We start from the raw sequence: 23034 nt of genomic DNA on the forward strand, positions 1-23034 counted from the left end.
GTAGACTTACAACTGTAATAGCAAGGGCTCTCCAGCGGAGTGAGTCCGCAGACTGTGACACTGAGTGGCGTATTAAACAGTAGATTATTGGTTTATACAAAAAAACCAACAAAAAACAAGTAAACTACGAGAACTTTAAAATGGTTTTTCGAAAATCACAACAAACAACAGATCACAAGAAATCATTAACAGTCTGAACAAAAAAAGAGTGTGCTGTCTCATGTTTTCTCGATGTCTGGAAGGCAGCAGAGTCTAACATAACAGATTAAAATATCAAATGTTTCCAAAAGGGCTGCAGCACATAATTATTCGCTTTCTTGGACAATGCAAACATCGGAGTCAACACAAAATCACTTAGTCAGAGTTCTTCATCTCAGAATTAGGTGATCCACAGAGAGAGATAACTGGTCGTCCACTGTTTTCATGTATATAACCACAATGCCTCTGAGAGTTTGTTGTTTGTTTGTTTATTTTTGAATTTCGCGCAAAGCTACACAAGGGCTATCTGCGCTAGCCGTCCCTAATTTTGCATTGTAAGAGTAGAGGGAAGGCAGCTAGTCATCACCACCCACCGCCAACTCTTGGGCTACTCTTTTACCAACGAATAGTGGGATGAACCTTCACATTATAACGCACATACGAAAAAAGGCGAGCATGTTTGGTGTGACAGAGATTCGAACCCGCAACCCTCGGATTGTGAGTCGAGTACTATAACCACCTGGCCATACCGGGCCCATAAACTAACAAAGACTTATGGAGATCCAAGATAAAAACATACACCAGTAGTCAAATATCCCGTACTTGCTAGAAAGACTCGTACTAAAGTCGATGGAATACTTTAGTTAAAATAGACGAAACTTTTAATCAGGTTAACTACATCATAAGTGACGAACCTATGGTCAGAATATTTCTCCTTTATTGTTAATAAGAAGACCGGCCCAGCATGACCAGGTGGTTAGGGCAATCAACTCGTAATCCGAGGGTCACGGGTTTGAATCCTCGTCCTACTAAACATGCTCGTCCTTTCAGCCGTGGGAGCGTTATAAAGTGACGGTCAATCTCATTATTCGCTGGTAAAAGAATAGCCCAAGAGTTGGCGGTGGGTGGCGATGACTGGCTGCTTTCCCTATAGTCTTACACTGCAAAATTATGGACATCTAGCGCTGATAGCCCTGGTGTAGCTTTGCGTGAAAATTGAAAAAACAAACAAACTTAGAAGGCCACCTAATGGTAAACAAACTGACTACCTGATAGAGTTCTGTTTTTAAAGGATATTGATGTTAAAATAGGTTTAATTCTATGTGTATGTGTGTGCGTGAATATACACGAGGAAAATTTGGACCTGAATAGTAAACACTGGACTGCACGTGCAATAAGACAAAATTAAGATGTGATGTTAGTGCACAAGATAATAACACCCCTTAAATGACCTAAAAGAATAAGCACGTGAGGCAAGGCACGGGATAAGCTCCCCAGTGGCACAGCTGTACGTATGAGGACTTACAACGCTAGAATCCGAGCTTCGATACCCGTGGTGGGCAGAACACAGATAGCCCATTGTGTTGTTTTGTGCTAACTTCAAAACAAACAAAAAAACACAGAGTACATTACCAAGTAATCAGTGTCCAGAAACAACTCGTTAAGGAAGGAGAAGGAAGAACCCCCCAACACTTGACCATCCCAAAGGTCGCACGCTTATAAACTCCGATTAAGTTTTAAGGGTGACAAGGTTCAAAACTTAGTTGCACATTTCATTGTTGTTTCTTATTTTTAACTATGTACATATGAAGTTTTGACAGATTTTTGTCCATGGTTTTAAAACACGATGCAACAATCATCAGATCGTTATTGTAATTCAAACTACCCCCGTCTATTATAGTTTTCCTCTATATCAGAAAAAAAAGTCCCACTTTTTTCTCTGGGTATTTGGTAACCCCCGAGAGGAACTGTAAGTTTTGGTTTGTTTGGATGTTCGAACAGACCTATACGAGGGCTATCTGCACTAACCGTCCCTAATTTAGCAGTAAAAGACCAGATGGAAGGCACCTAGTCATCACCACCCACCGCCAACTCTTGGGCTACTCTTTTACCAACGAATAGTGGGATTGACCGTCACATTATACACCCCCACAGCTGGGAGGGCGACGCTAAACACGTGCTAGTTGAACTGCCTGTCATGTGCCTAACATCATTCTTTCTATCAGCAAAATTACGACTTTCTGTGACGTAAACTTACTTCATTAATACAGTGCTGAACTCACACAAAAGAATTAATATCCGTGATTAACCAGGTGAGCAGATGTTGCACGGTGTTTCAGAGGTTATGTCATAGACGAACTCGACAAAACAAAATCGATCCGTCCAACTGTTCCACAAAATTATGATCAAGATGCGTTACACACTGTGTCATCAATGGATTTACGAAACTATTAAACTTTCGTAAATATATTGGCACTTGTATTGTTTTCAGAATCAATTATGACGTCACAAACTTGTGACGTGAAGTTTGACTGTTGATGTGTAGTTCTAATTTTTAAAAAAAACGTTCGTACTTTTTCTGAACAAAAATTATATATTTATAAAAATACACTACAGAGTCTGTTTTTGAATCTCGCGAAAAAATGCACGAGGACTATCCTCAAAGCCATCCCTAATTCATCAGTGTAAGACCACAGGGAAGGCAGCTTGTTACCACCACCCACTGCTAATTCTTGGGCTACTCTTTTATCAACAAATAGTGGAATTGACCGTAACATTTGAACGCTCCCACGGCTGAAGAGGCGAGCATGTTAAGTGTGACAGGGATTCGAACTCGCAACTCTCAGATTACGAGTCGAGCGTCCTAAACACCTGGCCATGTCGTGCTTCTCTTATTATTGAAGATGACATATCCGTCACTAATTTGTGAGTAGTGTAAGACTAGAGAGAAGGCAGCTAGTCATCACCACCCACCGCCAACTCTTGGGCTACTCTTTTACCAACGAATAGTGGGATTGACCGTAACAATGTAACGACCGCACGGCTGAAAGGGCGAGCACGTTTTGTGCAACAGGGATTCAAACCCGCACTGCTCGGATTACGAGTCGAATGCCTTAACCACCTGGCCATGTCGGACTGGTGCAGAGTTTAAATCCAGTTAAGATCCAAACTTTAATGAACGAGCTATAATTTATTGAGTTAGTAATAATAACTTTGTTGGCGACCATTAATGTTTAAATAAAGGTATGGGTAAAGATATATTCAACAGTAAGGGTACCCAACTGACGAAACCATGCATTCTATTGGTTATAAGTGAGGGCGTAAGAAAAAATATATTTAATTAGCAATAACCGTTACCAGCTTGATTTCTAGTTTTACTCTCATAGGAAATTAACATTAATCTATACCCAATTTTGTTTCAGCTTTCACTTTGTTCATGTCCCCCAAAGAGGGCCGAAAGTCATCAGGAGGAATCTCCTGTTTTAGCCATTCGTACCAGTATAAAGTAGTGTGATTGTTATGTCAGTCAGTCATTCAGTAGACACTAAACTGTCGTCACATAAGTGACACTTAGCTTTGCAATTTGTACTGTGATGACGTCAGTAAGACGTGCAGTATTCGATTCCTCGCCGAGGACAGAATAGATACCTCAACGTGGCATCATTCTGAAAGAAACAAACAACTTTCTTTCTTTAACCTGTTGACTGCCACGTGTTTCAGCTGCTACAATACAACTTTAATGCTTCTTCATTTTGTAACTTTTTCGTGACGCCATTTTGGATCGAAAGTGAAACAATTTGTAAGTAGGTCAAATGCATGTATGGTGCTGCCATCTAGCGTTAAAGTTAGGTATTATTGAGAACGAATTAGCTCGTCCGTGGCACTGTGTTACCGATCGGCTTGAACGAGCTATCTCATCTACGGCAATGAACAGGTTAAACCCAATTAAGGGTAGATAATCCATTTTTTGGCGGCTTACTCTTAGATAAACCAGTGTGATACCACGCCTTACGTATTATAATTTATCTCGGACGAGTCTCCGATTTATTATGTGACATACGTCATGTATTACTATTTAAAATAACCCGAAACTTGAATTTGAATTTAGAAGTTAATTAACTATTAATACATATGAAATTTATAATGTTTGCCAACAAGACTGAAACCTACAAATTTCTTGTTTTTACACAAATATATTTTAAAATACAAACAAAAAATAATACAATTTATAACAACGGTTATTACTAATAATGAATTACGTACAACAGTTTTAGAAACACACAGACATTATAGACTCTTATATCTGGTCTAGAACTGCATATTTTATCGTTGTTTTTTTTTGTTGTTTTTTTTAATTAAGCACAAAGCTACACAATGGGCTATCTGTGCTCTGCCCACCACGGGTATCGAAACCCGGTTTTTAGCGTTATAAGTCCACAGACTGACGATAAATGAATACTGAGTATACATTATTGCACCTCGAGTTCGCTAGCTAATTCGATTGTCTCACACTGCTGACGGCCCGGCATGGCTAGGTGGGTTAAGGCGTTCGACTCGTAATCCGAGGGTCGCGGGTTCGCATCCCCGTCGCGCCAAACATGCTCGCCCTTTCAGCCGTGGGTACGTTATAATGTGACTGTCAATCCCACTATTCGTTAGTAAAAGAGTAGCCAAGAGTTGGCGGTGGGTGGTGATGACTAGCTGCCTTCCCTCTAGTCTTACACTGCAAATTTAGGGAAGGCTAGGGCAGATGGTCCTCGTGTACCTTTGCGCGAAATTCAAACCAATGTTTTCTGTATGGCAAGAAACACCATATATAAATATATGTATGGAAAGAAACATTAAACATGCCCCCCCCAGTGATTCAGCGGTATGTCTGCGGACTTACAACGGTAAAATTCGGATTTCGATACCCATGGTGGGCAGAGCACAGATAGTCCATTGTGTAGCTTTGTACTTGATTCAAAACAACAGCTACGTGGCAAGAAACTCCTGCTACGGAAATACGCGAAAAGAACGCGCTCGGGAAACCTTTAGGTAAATAAAAGCAAAAGAAAAAAAGGTGTGGATAATTTGTCTCTACGAAACTTTATCAAGTAAGATAAAAAAAAAGATTGCCACAACACTTGTCTTTAGTAAGTTTATAATAGTTTTATCTATATTTGGGTGGAAGCACTCCTTTGAATCTAGTTGAAACCAGATTAAATGTCTTGTTTTGCTTTCTCAAATAAAGCATATTTTCGTCGGTAGGCTGGCAAATGAAACGGATGTCAGTTTTGTTTTTGATTAACGTGTAAGTTTCTAAACGTGCAGCTGTTTATTTATCTCCAAACGTAGTGTTACAGATGTTCATATGGCTCACGTACGACATTCCTCAGTGAGCATGATGTCACGTTCGATTTCAGTTATAATCACTTTCTTTAAAGTATTAATACCTTTGAGAAAAGACGTTATTTTCACGTCTGAATATTGTCCTTTATCAAGAATCACGAAGTACTGAGATGTATGTGTGTGCGTTTTTCTTATAGCAAAGCCACATGAGGCTATTTGCTGAGTCCACTAAGGGGAATTGAACCCCTGATTTTAGCGTTGTAAATCCGTAGCCTTACCGCTGTACTAGCGGGGGTTGATGAAATGGACCGTTTTCCTTCTTTATAAGCGGTGTCGAACCTGTAAAAAGTGTAGCTTACAAGTGTTCAGTAGAACACTAATAAGCTTGCAGATTTATTAACGCTAGAAACCGGGTTTCGAGATGCTCCACATAATTCATTGTGTGGCTTAGCGCTTAAACAAGTAAATAGAATATACACGTTTATAAACTAAATCAACTATTTATTCAAGACTTTTTACGTGAAGGTTTCATAACATTAACAAGATGCACTTCTTCAGGGTCACCGAAAGTTTTCGGTTTCAAGGGTAAATAAAACCATAATTATGAATATCAATTATTGTTTTTGAAATCCTTATGTCATGTCGTGTTGTAGCTTACAGGATGCATAAATATTCGCGTCATTCATGGTCTGCGCGCGTTTTACTGACAGTACATGTTGCAATGTTAAACATCCCTTATGCGACGTCATTTTAGTATATGCTGTCTAACTGACAGATAACACACTACTGTAGAATGATGCGAGTGGTTAAAACAGGCGAAACTTCTAGGTGTCCCCTTTTCTGGAAAACTGTGCTTACCTAATGGCGTATAAATTCACTTTTTTTGCACTTGCATTTGAACAACAAAACAAATGTTTCTCAAACGTCTTGATTGTAAACTGAAGCCCACTGATTAATACTTTCGTAAAATATATGACTTTTCTTCTGTAATTATGCATGAATCTCATTACGCTACGATATCTGGATACATCGTAAGCTTGCAACCTGTATAAAAAGTATTGGGCATTTTCCCAGTCAAACTAGTCGCTTGGTACCTTTCATTGATTCAGAAAATTTAAAGGCACTAAGACCCTCTCGAAAACTTTTTAAAACGTTTTATGAACATTATTCGTATTTTTTTACAGGTATCAGTGGAGTAGGAACAGGGGGGCCTAGCTACCAATAATGTCTGAGGACGCCAGTATATCTTTGGGCTCCCAATATTGTAACGGGTTTACGGTTATACATTTATTTTGATACCCGCGTTTGTATCAGTATGATATACGTGACGTATATTGCTGGATGTGTATTGCGCAAGTACTGTCTGGTCTCTAAATTTGTAGAAAATTCTCGCGAACAGGAATCAACAAAATATGGATTACAAAGACACTAGCGTGTCTTCGAACATTGTTGAACGTTCGAAAATCTCGCCTTGGATACAAAAGTTAGCCGAGAGCCAGTAATAGAATATTGTTGGCCAGCTACAGTCAGCATACTATAAATCTCGGAAGCTATATTTGTGGTTAATGCTTATTAATTGGAAACATACAGAATTTGAACAGGAACGTTTACAGATTTCGTACATTACATTTCAGTGAATTAACTTCGGACGTCAGTATTTCTACGAGGACACTAAATATCTTCATCGGTAGAAAGTTAGCTTGTGAGCGGTGTGAGGCCAGCCAAGACAACTAGCTAGCTTAAGCGAGATGTAATAGTATCAACTCAGAATTATTTTACTCTTCGTGGACCTGGACCTTCGATAAAATATTCAGTTGTAGACCAGAAAGAAGACTCGGTATAGTCTGTTGGTTTGTGAAACTTGTACATATGTGAATACGTATAATAACTTTGTAATAACCGTTATTATGAAGTATATTGATCTTTGTATATTAACATATATTTGTGTTAAGAGAGAAAACTGTGTGTATCAATCTTGTTGACAAATAACATAAATTTGATAAATATTGGCATTTAATCAACTCAGTTCCAAACAAAAATTAAAATTTCCACCCATTTGAAATCTTAATACGTAGTATACGTAACATAATAAATCGGAGTCTAGTCCGAGATTAATTATAATACGAAACAATATAAAACAAAATTAAAATAGTGTTTCAGATGGAAAGAAAAGCCGATTACATGTTTCTTTAGATATATATACATAAACTAATTTTTATGTTTCAGGTGAAAGCTGTAACCGCTTGTCGGTTGTCAGTTTGTTTTGAAATTTCGCGTTAAGATACATGAAGGCTATTCACGCTAGCCGTCCCTAATTTATCAGCGAAAGGCAGCTAATTATCATCACTCACCGTCAACTCTTGGGCTACTCTTTCACCTATGAATAATGGGATTGACTGTCACATTACAGTACCCCCACGCCTGAAAAAGTGAGCATGTTTGCTGGGACAGGGATTCGAACCCATGACCTCAGATTGCGATCAAGCACCCTAATCGCTTGGCCATACTAGGCTATCTGGGAAAAAAGTATTTTTGCATAATTGCAACAGTTTTAGGTCGGGTAATACACACACACACACACACACACACACACACACACTAGAGAACGTTTAAAAAGCGTGCAAACCTACCCCTAAGTTAACCTTTAACCTTCTCCACTGGACATTTATTTACAGCGAACGTCTAGATACTGTTTTAGTCTCCCTAGTTTTACTTTGAGCGCAGTAAACCTTCGCCCAGAAGGTCTAAAAACAGTAAGAATTAAACCAGAAATTTCCCACAGTTAAAAAAAAAGTTACGTGTGTCTTATAACACATTTCTATAAATAGATACGTAAATATAGCACGAATCTATAACTACAACATACTGAAGAGCATAGGAAAACGTGTTTCACTTACATTAATACACTTTGAAATCAGTTAAAATCAAACAGAATAACACAGTCGCAAATCTAAAAAAAAAAGAAACAACTTAATATTTTAGATTTTCGAATACATTAATTGGTGTTTTGATTAAAATGAAACAATTAACGACAAAAATTAATTAATCAGTTGTTAAAGTTAACAACATACACATTAAGACGTTTTTTATATCTTTACCATAAGATGTGTGTGTATTTTGTTATAGTAAAGCCACATCGGGCTATCGTCTCAGTCCACCTAGTGGAATCAAACCCCTGGTTTTAGTGTTGCAAATCCAAAGACTTACCCTGTACCAGCGGGGGATTACCATAGGGAGGTAGTCATTGTTGTATTTGTTCTCTACTTCTTTCCAACAATTACAACGCTAAAATCAGGGGTTCGATTCCCCTGGGTGGGCTCAGCAGACAGCCCAATGTGGCTTTGCTATAAGAAAACACACACACTTTCCAAAAATTAAAAATCTACAAAACTCAATTATGTATGGACCAAGCATCTTGAAGATTGAAGGGCACATACCAAGGGTCTAATGCTCCCTGATATATTACTTATTCAAGAATCCGTTTTGGTTTAAGAAGTCGAATATGAAACATTACAAACATACGTTTCGGCATCGAGTTCTACTGTTTACCTCCCTCAATCCAAATGATTTGGTACAAAAGTACCTTGAATTCATAGGCTGGAACGAACAGACAGACACAGAATTTGTCCTATTTATTTGAAAAAGGTCAAAGCCAATAAAAAAATTGTATACAGTGTACAAAATTGTATATTGCATTAGAAAAGGTCTTAATTGCCAAAAATGGACAGTAATGTTTTAACTGTTATTGTGAATAAATCCGTTTGCGTAAAGCTAACTGTCACGTATATTACAAGATTACTATGTTCCAATACTTGTTTTGAACAAATAGTCTCAAATTTGAGAGCGTGTGTTTTCTTACAGCAAAGCCAGATCGGGTTATCTGCTGAGTCCACCGAGGGGAATGGAACCCTTGATTTTAAGCCTAATAAACCCGTAGATTTACCACTGTACCAGTGGAGGACTCTGAGAGTTGACACTGAGTTAAATCTCTCTCTCTCTGAAGGTGTATACGTTGTGGCTTATGTCCCCTTCCTTTGTTTGGAGGACTATTTTCTCTTGAAATTTACTCTAAGTACTTAATCAAATAAAGTGGATAGAGAAAACACGTTACATTTATTTGCACATGTTGGCCTTTACATATATATATATCTAATTTCTTTACCTTTTGCTATTTCGTAAATAATTATCAACATTTCATCGATAAAAATGTTTAAAACATAGAATAACCAAGGTCATAGATCACGTTTTATTTGGATCACACCTAATTTCGGCAATTACCGTGTTTCTCCGAAAATAAGACAGGGCTTATATTAATTTTCACTCCAAAATATGACACTAGGGCTTATTTTCGGGGGATGTCTTATTTTGATATATTAAAAAAATGAAGTTACAAAGTAAAAATTATAAGACCTCTAAATAAATAGAAATTACGAAAAACATTCAGAAACTCAATTTGATCAATACTTAAACAAACTAATTAACTAACTATTAAACTAATTAATAAATTATTTTTTTTTATTTCTTTCCTCTTCCTGCCACTCTTAACTAGGGCTTATTTTAAGGGTAGGGCTTATATTAAAACTATCCCCAAAAGTCACACTAGGTCTTATTTTATGGGTAGGTCTTATTATCGGAGAAACACGGTATTTGTTGCATGAAGGGCGAGTATGTAAAATTAAAAAGAAAAAAACAATAACTTCCAAATGTCGCCATGAAGACAGGTGTAGGCTATAATTCTTGTAACAAGAAATTTGATGTTAGTGTTAGCTAATTTCTGTTTCAAACGCAGTGGGTACAATACATATTTTAACCAACACACACAACAATAATGACGATTTGACACCAGGATAAATGAGGATAAATTTTCTGATATTTTTTTACAATTACCTTTAACCTGTTTTATTTAATTGTAAACGAAGAAAAATCAAACGATATACAACAGACAGAATAAAAAAGTAAGATATCAGTTATTACAATTTTGCTTTAGAAATTAGTAAATAAAGAGGGAAAAGAAAGTAGAATTGTCACTTTAAAACTTTGTTTTATTTGACAGTTTATTAAGAAATAAACTCAAGCAGTAGTCAAGTGACCACGTTTTGATTTAAATTGAACATTCGCTGAATGGTTAATAACACTAAACACAAGCTAACTAGTGTTATTGGCTTACCTTTTTACCACTTTTATCACTGTCTTCTTGGTTAGAAGGAAATACTCTACAATGACCGAAGAATCTGAACATATTAAACTATAATAATTTCGACCAAGACACTAAATCCTTCTATATGCACTGACATGGGTGTTTCGCAACAATATTGATGCATCTATCATATTTATTGCTTTATAGTTAACTTCGCTGCGCATGCGGGAAAACACAAGCTAAACGATTGTTGCCATAGAAACAAAACGAAAAACCAGTGTTACACAGATATTTGTCACAGAATTATACTTCATAGCACCTCCATTGGCGCGTTCACAGTTCACTTTCGAGATTTTACACCGTTTATTTACAAATAATTTTGTTAAACTGCACTGGTGATTCTGTTTTTAAATAGTGAAAGAATACTAGTTTAAGAAAATATAAACACATAAATATGCCACATTAAAAACCGTACTACTATCACATGCAACTTTTTACTTCCATAAACTTTAAGAAACAAGGCCAGGTATTTAAGATTTCAGAAAACCCGTGATTTACTGGCACGTTAACATGCCTGAGAACAGACACTGATAAATTTCACGAACTTGGAATTGGATTAGACATTTTACGTTTATCTGTGTAGAAACTGAGAAAAAATAACTAATTTCGCGCAAACCTACATGAGTGCTATCTGCTCTAGCGGTCCCTAATTTTGCAGTGTAAGACTAGAGGGAAGGCAGCTAGTCATCACCACCCACTGCCAACTCTTCAACCAACGAATAATGGGATTGATCGTCACATTATAACTCCTCCACACACATGTGTCAGTGTGTGTGTTTAAAGCAAAACCAAGTGTAGATCCAAAAGAAACCATTACTCAAAATAAACTTCAACTTTATAAAGGCAATTAAAACAAAATATTTTAAAACCATTCAATTCGTCAACAAAGTACAAAGTGCATGATTGTCAAAGATAAAAGTATTTTCCTTTTGTGTGTTTGTATACATGTACATACCGATTAATATGTAAGGTATAACGTGAAATATATATACTCTTCAAAAAAAGAAGCGCAAAAGGCAAAATATGAGACAAATTGTTAACAAGTTTATTCCGGGTAGTTGTGTATGACATGTGTGAAACTTTGCACATTCACTGCTAAACATCCAAAGTCTGCAAAGGCGAAGTCCACGCTCTCTAGGTGAAGTTTAACGTCACTCAACGTCAATAACGAGTATGCCCCCCGTGAGCATCAATAACTGCTTGGCATCTCTTGCCCATGGAAGCGATGAGATGACGAATCACATCCTGTGGAATGGCTGTCCACTCAGTCTGCAAAGCTGCTGCAAGCTGAGGTAGAGTCTGCGGTTGAGGTTGTCGCCGTCGCAGACGTCGGTCCAACTCGTCCCAAAGATGTTCGATGGGGTTTAAATCTGGTGATCTGGAGGGCCAGGGAAGAACGTTGATGTTGTGGTGTCTCAAGAAGACAGTGGTGAGTCGGGCTGTGTGAGGACGGGCGTTGTCATGTTGAAACACGTCGTTGACGTTCACCATGATGGGTTGCACATGGGGCCTAAAAATCTCGTCGACGTATCGTTGAGCCGTAAGATTCCCTCGAATGTGCAAAAGGTTTGTTCTGGCATTGTAGGCGATGGCAGCCCACATCATGACGCTGCCACCACCAAATCTGTCAACATCCTGCACAGTTTGCTGCAAAACGTTCACCTTGGCGACGGTAAACACGGGTCCTTCCATCCTGCCTACGAAGCATAAAACGTGGTTCATCGCTGAACCAAACATGCCTCCATCGTCGATGAGGCCATACCCGATGTGCCCGAGTCCACTGCAGCCGTGCTTGACGATGTTGCTGGGTGAGGATGACGCCTCTGACTGGACGTCGAGGTCGGATTCCTGCCTCTCGTAGACGGTTGCGTACGGTCTGATCGGAAATCCCACGCAGCCCTGGTATGGTTGAGGCAGTAGACGTCGCAGTGGTGGTCCTATCCCGAAGGTGACGTAACAGGATGTAGCGATCTTGTGCGGGCGTGGTCACACGAGGTCTGCCAGATCGTGGACGGTCACGAGTTGATCCATGTTGTTGGTGACGATTCCATAGCCTTGTGATGGTGCTTTGGTGGACATTCACAGCTCTGGCAACATCTGATCGAGATTCGCCTTCTTCCAAGCGACCAATGGCGTTGTTGCGTTGTGCTTCAGTCAGTCTTGGCGTAACTGTATTGCGTGTCGGTGGCTTAACACTAAGCTATGGAAACCGAGAACCCGTCACTTTTGTAGGTATTTTGCACATGTTGCACTTGCAGAACATGCAGATCTCTCAAACAAACTTATTGGACACGCATGCGTTTTGGCGAAAAATCCGATGTTTTCCTCCGTTTTCAAAGTGCACAACTTTTATTGTCATTTTGGTCTGACAATCAGTGCCTTAACATACTCTGAGCTTGTAACGTTCTTATATATATTTCTCTTTAAAATAACATAAATATCCCTTTTGCGTTTCTTGATTTGAAGAGTATATAATACTATAAAACAATTATAAATTATACAGAAATACTTTAACTTAAAAAAATACAACTAACGTTTTCACATCGACCAATAACTTTTTCGAGGAACACGTGGCAAATTGTTTTAACACTAGCGTGTCGGCACCCTTTGAAATGTTGTACACGTGATCTGACACGCTAGATAATAATCAGAGTGAACTGTTTTATTAACGTGTGCATAAGTTATCTATAAGAATGCACTCATAAGATAAGTCACAACTGAAAATAAAAGTAGAAAGTCTGTATTTTATTAGTTTGTTTGTTTTGAATTTCGCGCAAAGCTACACGAGGGCTATCTGCGCTAGCCGTCCCTAATTTAGTAGTGTAAGGCTAGAAAGAAGGCGGCTAGTCATTACTACCCACCGCCAACTCTTGGGCTACTCTTTTATCAACGAATAGTGGGATTGACCGTCACATTATAACGTCCCCACGGCTGAAAAAGCAAGCATGTTTGGTGCATTTTATTAGTTAAAGCTGTCAGAGGGATATTTTAATATTTTCCTCAACCCTTACCCTGCGAAAAACAAAGTCTTGCAAAGAAAAGTTTTTTTTTTTTTAAACAATATATAATACTAAAATAAACATGAATTACAATGCAACAGAACAGTTGCATGTGAAATATTAAAGAAATATTATATATTACACAAAAACATTTTATTAAGAGACTTGAACGCTGCTTATGGAAGTAAAGTTGTTCATATACGTTAGAACCTTGAAGTTGGCTGTCAACCTTAAGTTGTGAAAACATTGGTCTTCTTCCTCTCAAAGTCCCGCCCGTATCAATGAGTCAAACGGCAACCGAAGCAGCAGCATACTTTTAGTATTCTATTGGTTTGTAGCTTGTTTGTTTTTTTTTAATTTCGCACAAAGCTACTCGAGGGCTATCTTTGCTAGCCGTCCCTAATTTAGTAGTGTAAGACTAGAGGGAAGGCAGCTAGTCATCACCACCCACCGCCAACTCTTGGACTACTCTTTTATCAACGAATAGTGGGATTAACCGTCACATTATAACTCCCCCCTACTGCTGAAAGGGCGAGCATGTTTGGCGCGAAGGGGATACGAAATCGCGACCCTCAGATTACCAGTCGCACGCCTTAACACGCTTGGCCATGCCGGGCCTGGTTTGTAGAACCGTAAGTGTATATATGATAATTTATTTTAAAACGCTCCGCCCTATGAAATTCTTGACCTGTTAAATTCCACAATATAGCTCGAAACCGATTACATTCCAGTACTTGATTTATCAGTATTAATACATATCATATAATCTGTTATAATCTCACCTTTCTTAACTGTACTCTCACTGGATTACGGTAGATTTACAAATTTTATAATACTAGAATGTGATTTCCCGCGGGGGATAAAGCGTAGTTTTCAATTGTGTATCTTTGTTCTAAAAATAGCAATAACAATTATTATTAACTTTAGAATGAATGGTGTTGGGCGGTAGAATCTACCTTTTGTGAGGTATAATCGGCGATTAGACTGCTTGTTTGTTTGTTTTGAATTTCGCGCAAAGCTACTCGAGGGCTATCTGATCTAGCCGTCTCTAATTTAGCAGTGTAAGACTAGAGGGAAGGCAGCTAGTCATCACCACCCACCACCAACTCTTGGGCTAATCTTTCACCAACGAATAGTAGAATTGACCGTGACCTTGTAACGCCCCCACGGCTGAAAGGGAGATCATGTTTGGTGCGACGGGGGTTCGAACCCACGACCCCCAAATTACGAGTCTAACACCTTAACCCACATGGCCATGCCGGGCCTCGATTAAACTGAACGTAGGTCCGAGTAATTTTCGAAACTTTAAAAATTTGTTTAATCATTTTCTCCTAGAAGATAAATATTCTGTGAATAGTAGACAGAGAATGACATCAAATATGGATACCAAAAGTTCTCCCCAAGTCTGTCGCTATCGAATAATTACATAAATCATACATTGACAAAGCAGGGAATGAAAATTTTATTCGCGATTTTACATCGAATGTTTCGTTTAAACAGATTAAGTTGAAAACAGTACTGTTCCTAGCTAATGCTAATAACAGGATACCTGATAACATAAAGAATACAAAAAATATACATAAAAACAACATATATTTGTAATTCATAACACTAACAAATGCTGACGTCAAAATGTAAAACTAGTAAATATTATTCAGTATACGAGACCCCGCTGGAAATGAAAGATACAAAAACAAGTCAGTCAGTTATTTGAATTTCGCGCAAAACTACAAGGACTATCTGCGCTAGCCGTCTCGAGGGCTATCTGTCCTTAATTTAGCAGTGAAAGACTAGAGGGAAGTCAGCCAGTCATCACCACCCACCGCCACCTCTTGGGCTACTATTTTACTAACTAATAGTGGGATTGACAAATCCCGGTCGCACCAAACATGCTCGCCCTTTCAGTCATGGAGGTGTTATAATGTGACGGTCAATCCCACTATTCGTTGGAAAAAGAGTAGTTCAAGAGTTGGCGATGGGTGGTGATGACAAGGTGCCTTCCCTCTGGTCTTACACTGCTAAATTAGGGACGTCTAACGCAGATAGCCCTCGTGTAGCTTTGGGCGAAATTTAAAACAAACAAACACACCAAACGAAACTGCATATCCCAGTCTCGGTGTGTGTGTTTTCTTATAGTAAAGCCACATCGGGCTATCTGTTGAGTCCACCGAGGGGAATCCTGGTCTCGGCGATAGTTGGAAATTTCCCGTGAGAACTGACTCTTTTGGTTACTCAAACGACCAGTTAGCATTTTCACATATCTGGTCCTTTCTTACTCATGCAGAATATTGAACGACATAACATAGACTTGTAAAACAAAACATACTGAAGTAAAAACACAACAACACTGAAATAGCGTTTTCAGAAAAAAGATACAGTGTTAACATAACACTTTTTTTAAAAAACAGAAAACAAAGGTACGAACGTCATTACTTTTCCCATTCGAAGGCCTCTCTGGAACTCGAGCTGTTGTTGATGGACCTGATACAATTCAATTTATAAAACTGTGACGTTTCATTTTCTTAGAATGTTTGTTAATTAATAAAAAATATTATCTAGATGATATTTGTTTAATAATATCAAATAATGAAGTGGACAGAATGGCCACAGTAAACTGTTATCACGCAAGGTGGATCATCTTCGTGCTTTCAGACCAATGAATTACTTGCATGTTCCATTGGATTATTTGTTATACAAATATTATTCGTTGTTAGCTTCCGAACTTTCGTGCCAATCTATAGAATGGGCTAAGTTATCGATTAGATATTAGATAGATAGTTAACAAGATCTATCCCAACTCTAGTCTCACCAAGCTGTGGCGTTTGACCGTCGCTCTTAATGACGTATCCAAAAGCACAGCGCGTTTTTGCGACAACAGGCCACAAACCACGAGCCCTGCTATTCACGATTGTAGTAATCATTAAAATTTAAATTAGTTTCACGTTTTACTTATATGACATTATATATTTTTACGCATTGATTTTTGGAACTGGCAATCTGCAGGTTAAAATCCCGCTACCATGTATGCTAGTACTTTCAGCCGTGGCGGAGTTATTTTGTTTCGATTAATCCCATTTTTGTCGTTCAAGAGTAGTCTAAGAGTTTGCAGAAGGTAGTGTTGTCTAGCTGCCTTCCCTCTATTCTGTCACTTCTAAATTAATGACGCCTAGCGTAAATTGACATTGAGTAGCTTTGCGCAAATCTACTAGTTACAACTTTTACACTATATACAATAATCCCAAGTTATTGTATACTCTTATAACTTTGGACGTGACGGTCGCACGCTTGCCCCCACAACGCTATAACGAACCTCTTTGTCGTTTTCCAGGCCTTCAGATAAATTTACACGTACTAGAATGACCCGGCATGGCCAGGTGGTCAGGGCGCCCGACTCGCAACTTGAGGGTCGCAGCTTCGAATCCCAGAAGCCGTGCAGGCGTTGTCATGTGCGATCAGTCCCACTATTCGTTGGTAAAAGGGTTTACCCAAGCGTTGGCGGTGGTGATAAACTGCTTTCTCTCTGGTCTTGCACTGCTAAATAGTCCTCGCATAGCTTTGCGCGAAATTCAAAACAAATAAGTCTACTAGATAAGCAAATTTATTGGGTTGTACTTGTATGTTGAATTCATACTTTAAAAGAAAATGTAAATGTTAACTTGGAAGGTGATCATTTGCGTACTTTTTGTTCTAATCCAATGTTCATTACAGTATATTATCCATTAATAATCGCAGTGTACAAAGTTACCATTTTGCTATAGATCTTAATCTGAACACCAGTTTATATCACTTTATATGTAATATTAATTCCAAAGTCCCCATTTATTTTTAAATATTATTTATCATATTTTGCACTAAATAATACAACGTAATACTGAAGTTAATAATACTTTTCGTATAGTAGTCGTAAGTATTAATAGGCATATTAAAATAATTTTTAAGTCACGACACACGTCTTCAGTAAATCTATTATCTCTTGTTACGAACATAACTGTTTCCGATACTCTATAGGTTTCAACGTTTAACCCTAAAGTACTGCTTTGATGAATCTGTACAAGTGTTTTTTATTCTATTTCTTCCTTACAAGTTATATTACAGTTATTACATCACATCTTTTTTAAATTATTAACTTTAAACATTTAGTGAGCGTGAAGTTAACAAATCTCCGGAGCTGAAAACGGCGATTTGGTAACCCTAACTATCCACCAAGTTTCAAAATTGTGTGTAGTAAGTGTATGTAGCAAATAATGTACACAACTATTTTGTGTATTAGCATTTCTCTAATTAATAAGAGACCTAAGATTAAGTTACAACATTTAATTTGACTAATTTACGAATACTTAATGACGTCAGTGTAATACCATTACATAAACACTACAAGTTCTGAACCATTATCACACTCGTTTTATTTTTACTAGTTTTCCAAAAAGGTAGATGTAAGTTAGACTTCGTCTGAACTGAAATTAAACCACTTGAGTAACAATTATTTTATTTAAACTTCTACTATTTTCAGTCTATAATTCTTCCATACTTTATTTACTGTTCATTGTCGTTGAACAATTTCACCATTATCTTGAAAGTTGATTTTAAGTGGGATAATGATTCATTTAATTATCACATATACTTTACTATTCTATAATAGACATATTCATTAAAATGTAATGGTATAAAAAAAATTCAGTTGGATTTTTATTCGGTAGGGGGTGAAGTTTTGGTTGGTTTAGAATTTCGCACAAAGCTACACGAGGGCGATGCACGCTCGCCATCCCTAATTTTGCAGGGTAAGACCAGAGGGAAGGCAGCCAATCATCACCACCCACCGCCACCTCTTGGGCTACTCTGTTACTAACTAATAGTGGGATTGACCGTACATTATAACGCCTTACGATTGAAAGGACAAGCATGTTTGGTGTGCATTGAGATTCGAACCCGCGACCCTCAACTTACGAGTTGAGTGCCTTAATCACCTGGCCCAGGGGGGTGAAGTATTGTGTTACAAACTGATTAATATTGTCAGAGAAAATGTAAAAACGACCTGAACATTACTTCTGAACTGTAGCAGAACAAGCCAACTGAGATATCGTGTTGAAAGTTATTAATGGTAGCAATAATGCAAATCTAAAGCTATACGAATACCGCATGATAGCAGTCCCTAAATTTAGCGCTTTTAGTACTGAAACACAAGTGAACAATTTGTGGAAATCCTGCACAGCTCAGTATTTCAAAACACTAGAACTTTTATCATTCTGATAATGATACAGTCTGTTCACAATAAACTACTGCAGTTTACTCGGTGTAACATTTTATTCCAAAACATAGAATTTACAATCACATAACATAAAATATCTTGTTACATCGCTTCAACTGCATTTAAAATAAAACAAAAAAATTAACTTCCACCTAGTGATAGCACCTGTTCTACGAAGTGACAATGATGCTGACAATGTTCGAGGCCTTGAATATTATTCTAATATTGTCTAGCTTCCCTTACTATACTAGGCTATAAGAGAATCACAGAAAATAGATTAAACAAAATACATAAAAATGAAAACAAAAACGAAAAAAAACTAAAAGAAAGTTTGTTTAGTTTGAAATGAATCAAACTTAAGTAACAGTTTGTTAAAGAACTGTTTGGATTTAATAATCTAACCCACCACAAATGGCACCACGTTTACAAAATCACTTAAACCTCACAAGCAATAAAAACAAAACACTGCAAAACCATAAAAGATACCATATCTGTAGAAAGGTTTGTTTTTTTCTACATCATATATTTCCAAATATTTACCACGTTTGTTCTTACAAGTAAAAATATTCTCACTACAAGACTTTATTTGCTAATGAGGTTTATAAACAAGGAAAAGTTTACCACATACCATGAGAATATTCCACAAACAGCATTTAGACCATCAAAGAACACCGCTTACAAATTTCAATACCTCCAAATCTATCTTGTAAAACATTACGAAACCATTTGACGTTTTTCTCTTTATTCACATACGACAGTAATAAACTGTACAGTATACAGAAATACCAGCTACTTAACACATTCATTGTCAAATTTATAGATAAACACCTCTTTTCAGTCTCAACTTTATTTTTAAGTACATGGTAAAAAAACAAACATATCACAACATTCTGTTACTAATCCAAAACTCCTATAAACTTTGGAAATATTGAAGGTGAATACCCACCCATTCTTCTTTGTGGTAATACAAGGTTCCAAACTTACACATTAGTGTTCTAGAAAAGCATTTCTCAGTCATCAATCCAAATACCAGTGACAGTTCATCGGATTTCACAAAAACTAGCAGAATATTCTCATGTAAATTATAATGGTTTTACGTTGTACTTGCATTTGCGTGATCCACAACAGTTTTGGGACACAGTGAGGAGAATTCACCATGTACCCCATGGCAATGGAAAAGTTACAGTTTACAGATTTAATAATAGTTCTGTAACAAAAAATGTTTGTGCAATAACTTACATCAAGTTTTGACATTTCAGGTTACAGATAAGTGTTCACAGAACTAATATATCTGAAACAAATCAAAGCTTGCCAACAAAGCTTAAAAAAATCTATATATTACATAAATAAATACATATTGTGATAAAACTTTTGGTGAAATAGATACAAAATTAATTCTTACACAGACAAAATAAAAATATTTAAACCTTTGCATCACTTTATGACAATTTCTTATTATTATGTTCTGCATGAACATTCATCACCTGGGAATTATATTTTGATATTGATAAATATAACTTTAAAACATTTACATTTTTACTTGTACCAGATATTATTCAAGGTATAATTAACACTTTGCTGAAACACTTAACTGTATTGATTCACAGAAACTAGTTTTGAGTAAACCAGTTTGTTTGTTTTGAGTATAAGAAAAAATTCTCTTTCCAGAGACCCAAGAGAGAGAGAGAGGTTCCAGTTTTGCAATACTATTACAAGGTTGACATGACCTTTCATTAATTTCTTCTGGACCAGCACAGTGTCATTAACATCCTAATTTTTGTGAAAAATACTTAACCCAACAGAATAAAACATTGTAAGAACTTAACAGTTTCTGGTTTTAACTTAAATGATATGGTTTGATTAGCTTAGGCTGTAATGTTTTACACAATATGAAATTTCTTATATTTTGTTGAGAGACAGTTTTGAAAAACACAAAATTCTTCCTTTCATTTTAGGACTTAAAATTTTGTTTATTTATCAGATTAAATTTCTAGTTAATAAATATGAAATTGAATGGATTTATGAACTTTTTTTTGACAATTATTGTAAGCCACCACTTGAACTTAATTAACTCTAAAAAGTTACATTACTTATAAGCTTCTTAAAACTATTTTTAATTTTAATTCACTACATGTCAAAAATTCTGACACATTGTAGACATTTAAATTAGCTTGAAAAATGATGTTAATCTGATTGTATAGTTTCTAAAACTGGAAAAGTTTGCCTCTTTAAAATCATAAAAATTCTGTTTTTCTTTTCAGTAACACAAGAAATTAAAGTAATAATTAATCCAATAAAACAAATTACAGTTCTAAAACAAGAGGAATGTTTTTAATATTTTTATAAAAATAGGTACATAGTTACACACAAAATGGTCAAACAGTTTACTTTGATGTCTTATTATTCCTAATGAGAAGTACACAAATATCTTATTGATACAACTGTTTATATATATTTCTATGCACAAATGCTTTAAGTGGACTAACTTTGTATGCTAGAGGTGAAAATTTTTATTCTACAATTATATATCTGTACGTGTATAATAGTTTAAGAGAGGATATCATAAGTGCACATTAGCACAGCAGTATAATAATTATTACAACAAATTAATCAATAATTCAACTTTTTTTCTAACAATTATTGTCTTTACAAAACAATAAATATTTTCTAGAAATAATCCAGTAAACATCAATTCTAAACAAAAACAGTTGATAAATTCTAAGTATATAGCTTAGAATCTATAGACCTAGCACTTGGAAGTAACTTTTGTTTCCAGATCAACTGACAACTCTTCATCTTAACTACTGAGATCTCGGAGGTCACTGAGAAACCCTTCAGGCATAAGGATATGGTCAGATCCTGAAATAAGTTCAGATAATTATTCTAACAAAGATTCTTATACTTCATATTTTTCAGCATAAAACAGTTTTGACGTTCTCTTAATAACATTTTAAATATTTCAGTCATCACTAAAAATTTCAATTCTTGAGGTTTCTGTTCGTTTTGTTTTTTGTTACAAATTTCAGAGATATGTTGTTGCATTCCACTTGTTTGTTTTAATAAAACATTTTTAATTCTAGACATAACAAGCATTTTCTTAGCACCCACCAATCATGACCTCCCAGTTTTTCGCCTCTTTTGTTACTTCGTATGCACAGCGGATCTCGGAATAAGTGACACCTCCAATGATGTAAACAATTAAACGTGGGACGTTCTTCACGTTTGGTGTATTCTTATCTTTATGCCAGTGGCCATACCTCACACTAAAAATTGAAAGTTTCATCAAGCCATGAAGTAAATAATAAAAAAAATCTCAAAACTAACTACACCAAGCTCAAGCTACTCGTAAGTATCAGTGTTTAAAAACTAACAATAAACTACTGACCACTATTTAGTAAAACACACTTTTCTTAAGTTGGTTAAAACTAGTTGCTATGAATCTTCTAGTTTCAATAAACATCACTTTTTATCACATAGATTAACCTGAGCTATATGTATTAACAGCTTATCAACCAACGTGAAATTTTAATAAATTACTAAAACATACAACAATTAGGATGACTCATCACCTACAAAATAAAGTTAAAATAATTCACTACACAGATCATTCATTATAGTCCAACATGCTTGGGTAAATAAACAAAGTTTGTTTCTCCTGTTTCAATAACATGTAAAACTAACTGAACCCCAGTGAGGAAATGGAAGTTTAACAACAAAGATTAAAATGGTTGATGAAATGTTTTATTTACAAGATTCAAACATTTCTGAATAACTTGTTCCACCTTCAGCAAATTTGATAATGTTAGAAAGCTGATTGTTACTGAAATTACAATAACATAATCATTAGTTTACTTAGTTATTAAGAAAATTGATAAAGAGACAGATAATATAATGAAACTTTGTAAAATATATGGCAACTTGAAGACAAAGGCGGAAGACTTTCGAAATGTTGTCCGATACACTTGTGTCTCCACAACAGACAGTTGTCCTCCATTCTACTAAGTTGCATCATGAATACTCTGCTGAGTTAAGTGTGAAAATTTAGAACAATTTTAAATCTAAAGAGTTTTGTGAATCATTAAGGATTAAGCTGAAGATGGAAGATGTTACTCTGAGACATTCAAACATTGTTAATAAAATGTTTTATGTTTTATCTTCATTATCAAATCCAAGTAATTTTATTTATTATATAATAATTCCTAGTGATAAATACTATAATAAAATATCTATAATTTCATGCACCAATAAGTAAAATTTGGTTTGTTTTTGAATTTCATTAGGGC

General features: G+C 36.3%; 2 protein-coding genes across 2 annotated transcripts in view; both read right to left on the minus strand.

The window, feature by feature from the left end:
- LOC143228869 (transient receptor potential cation channel subfamily M member-like 2) overlaps positions 1-10626 on the minus strand; it is an 80756-nt gene extending 70130 nt beyond the window's left edge. The window contains exon 1 of the mRNA XM_076460280.1: positions 10478-10626. Coding sequence (XP_076316395.1) covers positions 10478-10549 — 72 coding nt within the window. The 5' untranslated portion in view covers positions 10550-10626. The remainder of the gene's footprint in view (positions 1-10477) is intronic.
- An 8162-nt stretch (positions 10627-18788) lies between these two features.
- The window catches only part of LOC143228870 (protein ROP-like), a 28128-nt gene continuing 23882 nt past the window's right edge, over positions 18789-23034 (minus strand). The window contains exons 14-15 of the mRNA XM_076460285.1: positions 21860-22014; positions 18789-21610 (exon numbers count right to left, since the gene is read on the minus strand). Coding sequence (XP_076316400.1) covers positions 21549-21610; positions 21860-22014 — 217 coding nt within the window. The 3' untranslated portion in view covers positions 18789-21548. The remainder of the gene's footprint in view (positions 21611-21859; positions 22015-23034) is intronic.

This window comes from Tachypleus tridentatus, chromosome 10, assembly GCF_004210375.1.
Source record: "Tachypleus tridentatus isolate NWPU-2018 chromosome 10, ASM421037v1, whole genome shotgun sequence".
Taxonomy (NCBI): Eukaryota; Metazoa; Arthropoda; class Merostomata; order Xiphosura; family Limulidae; genus Tachypleus; species Tachypleus tridentatus.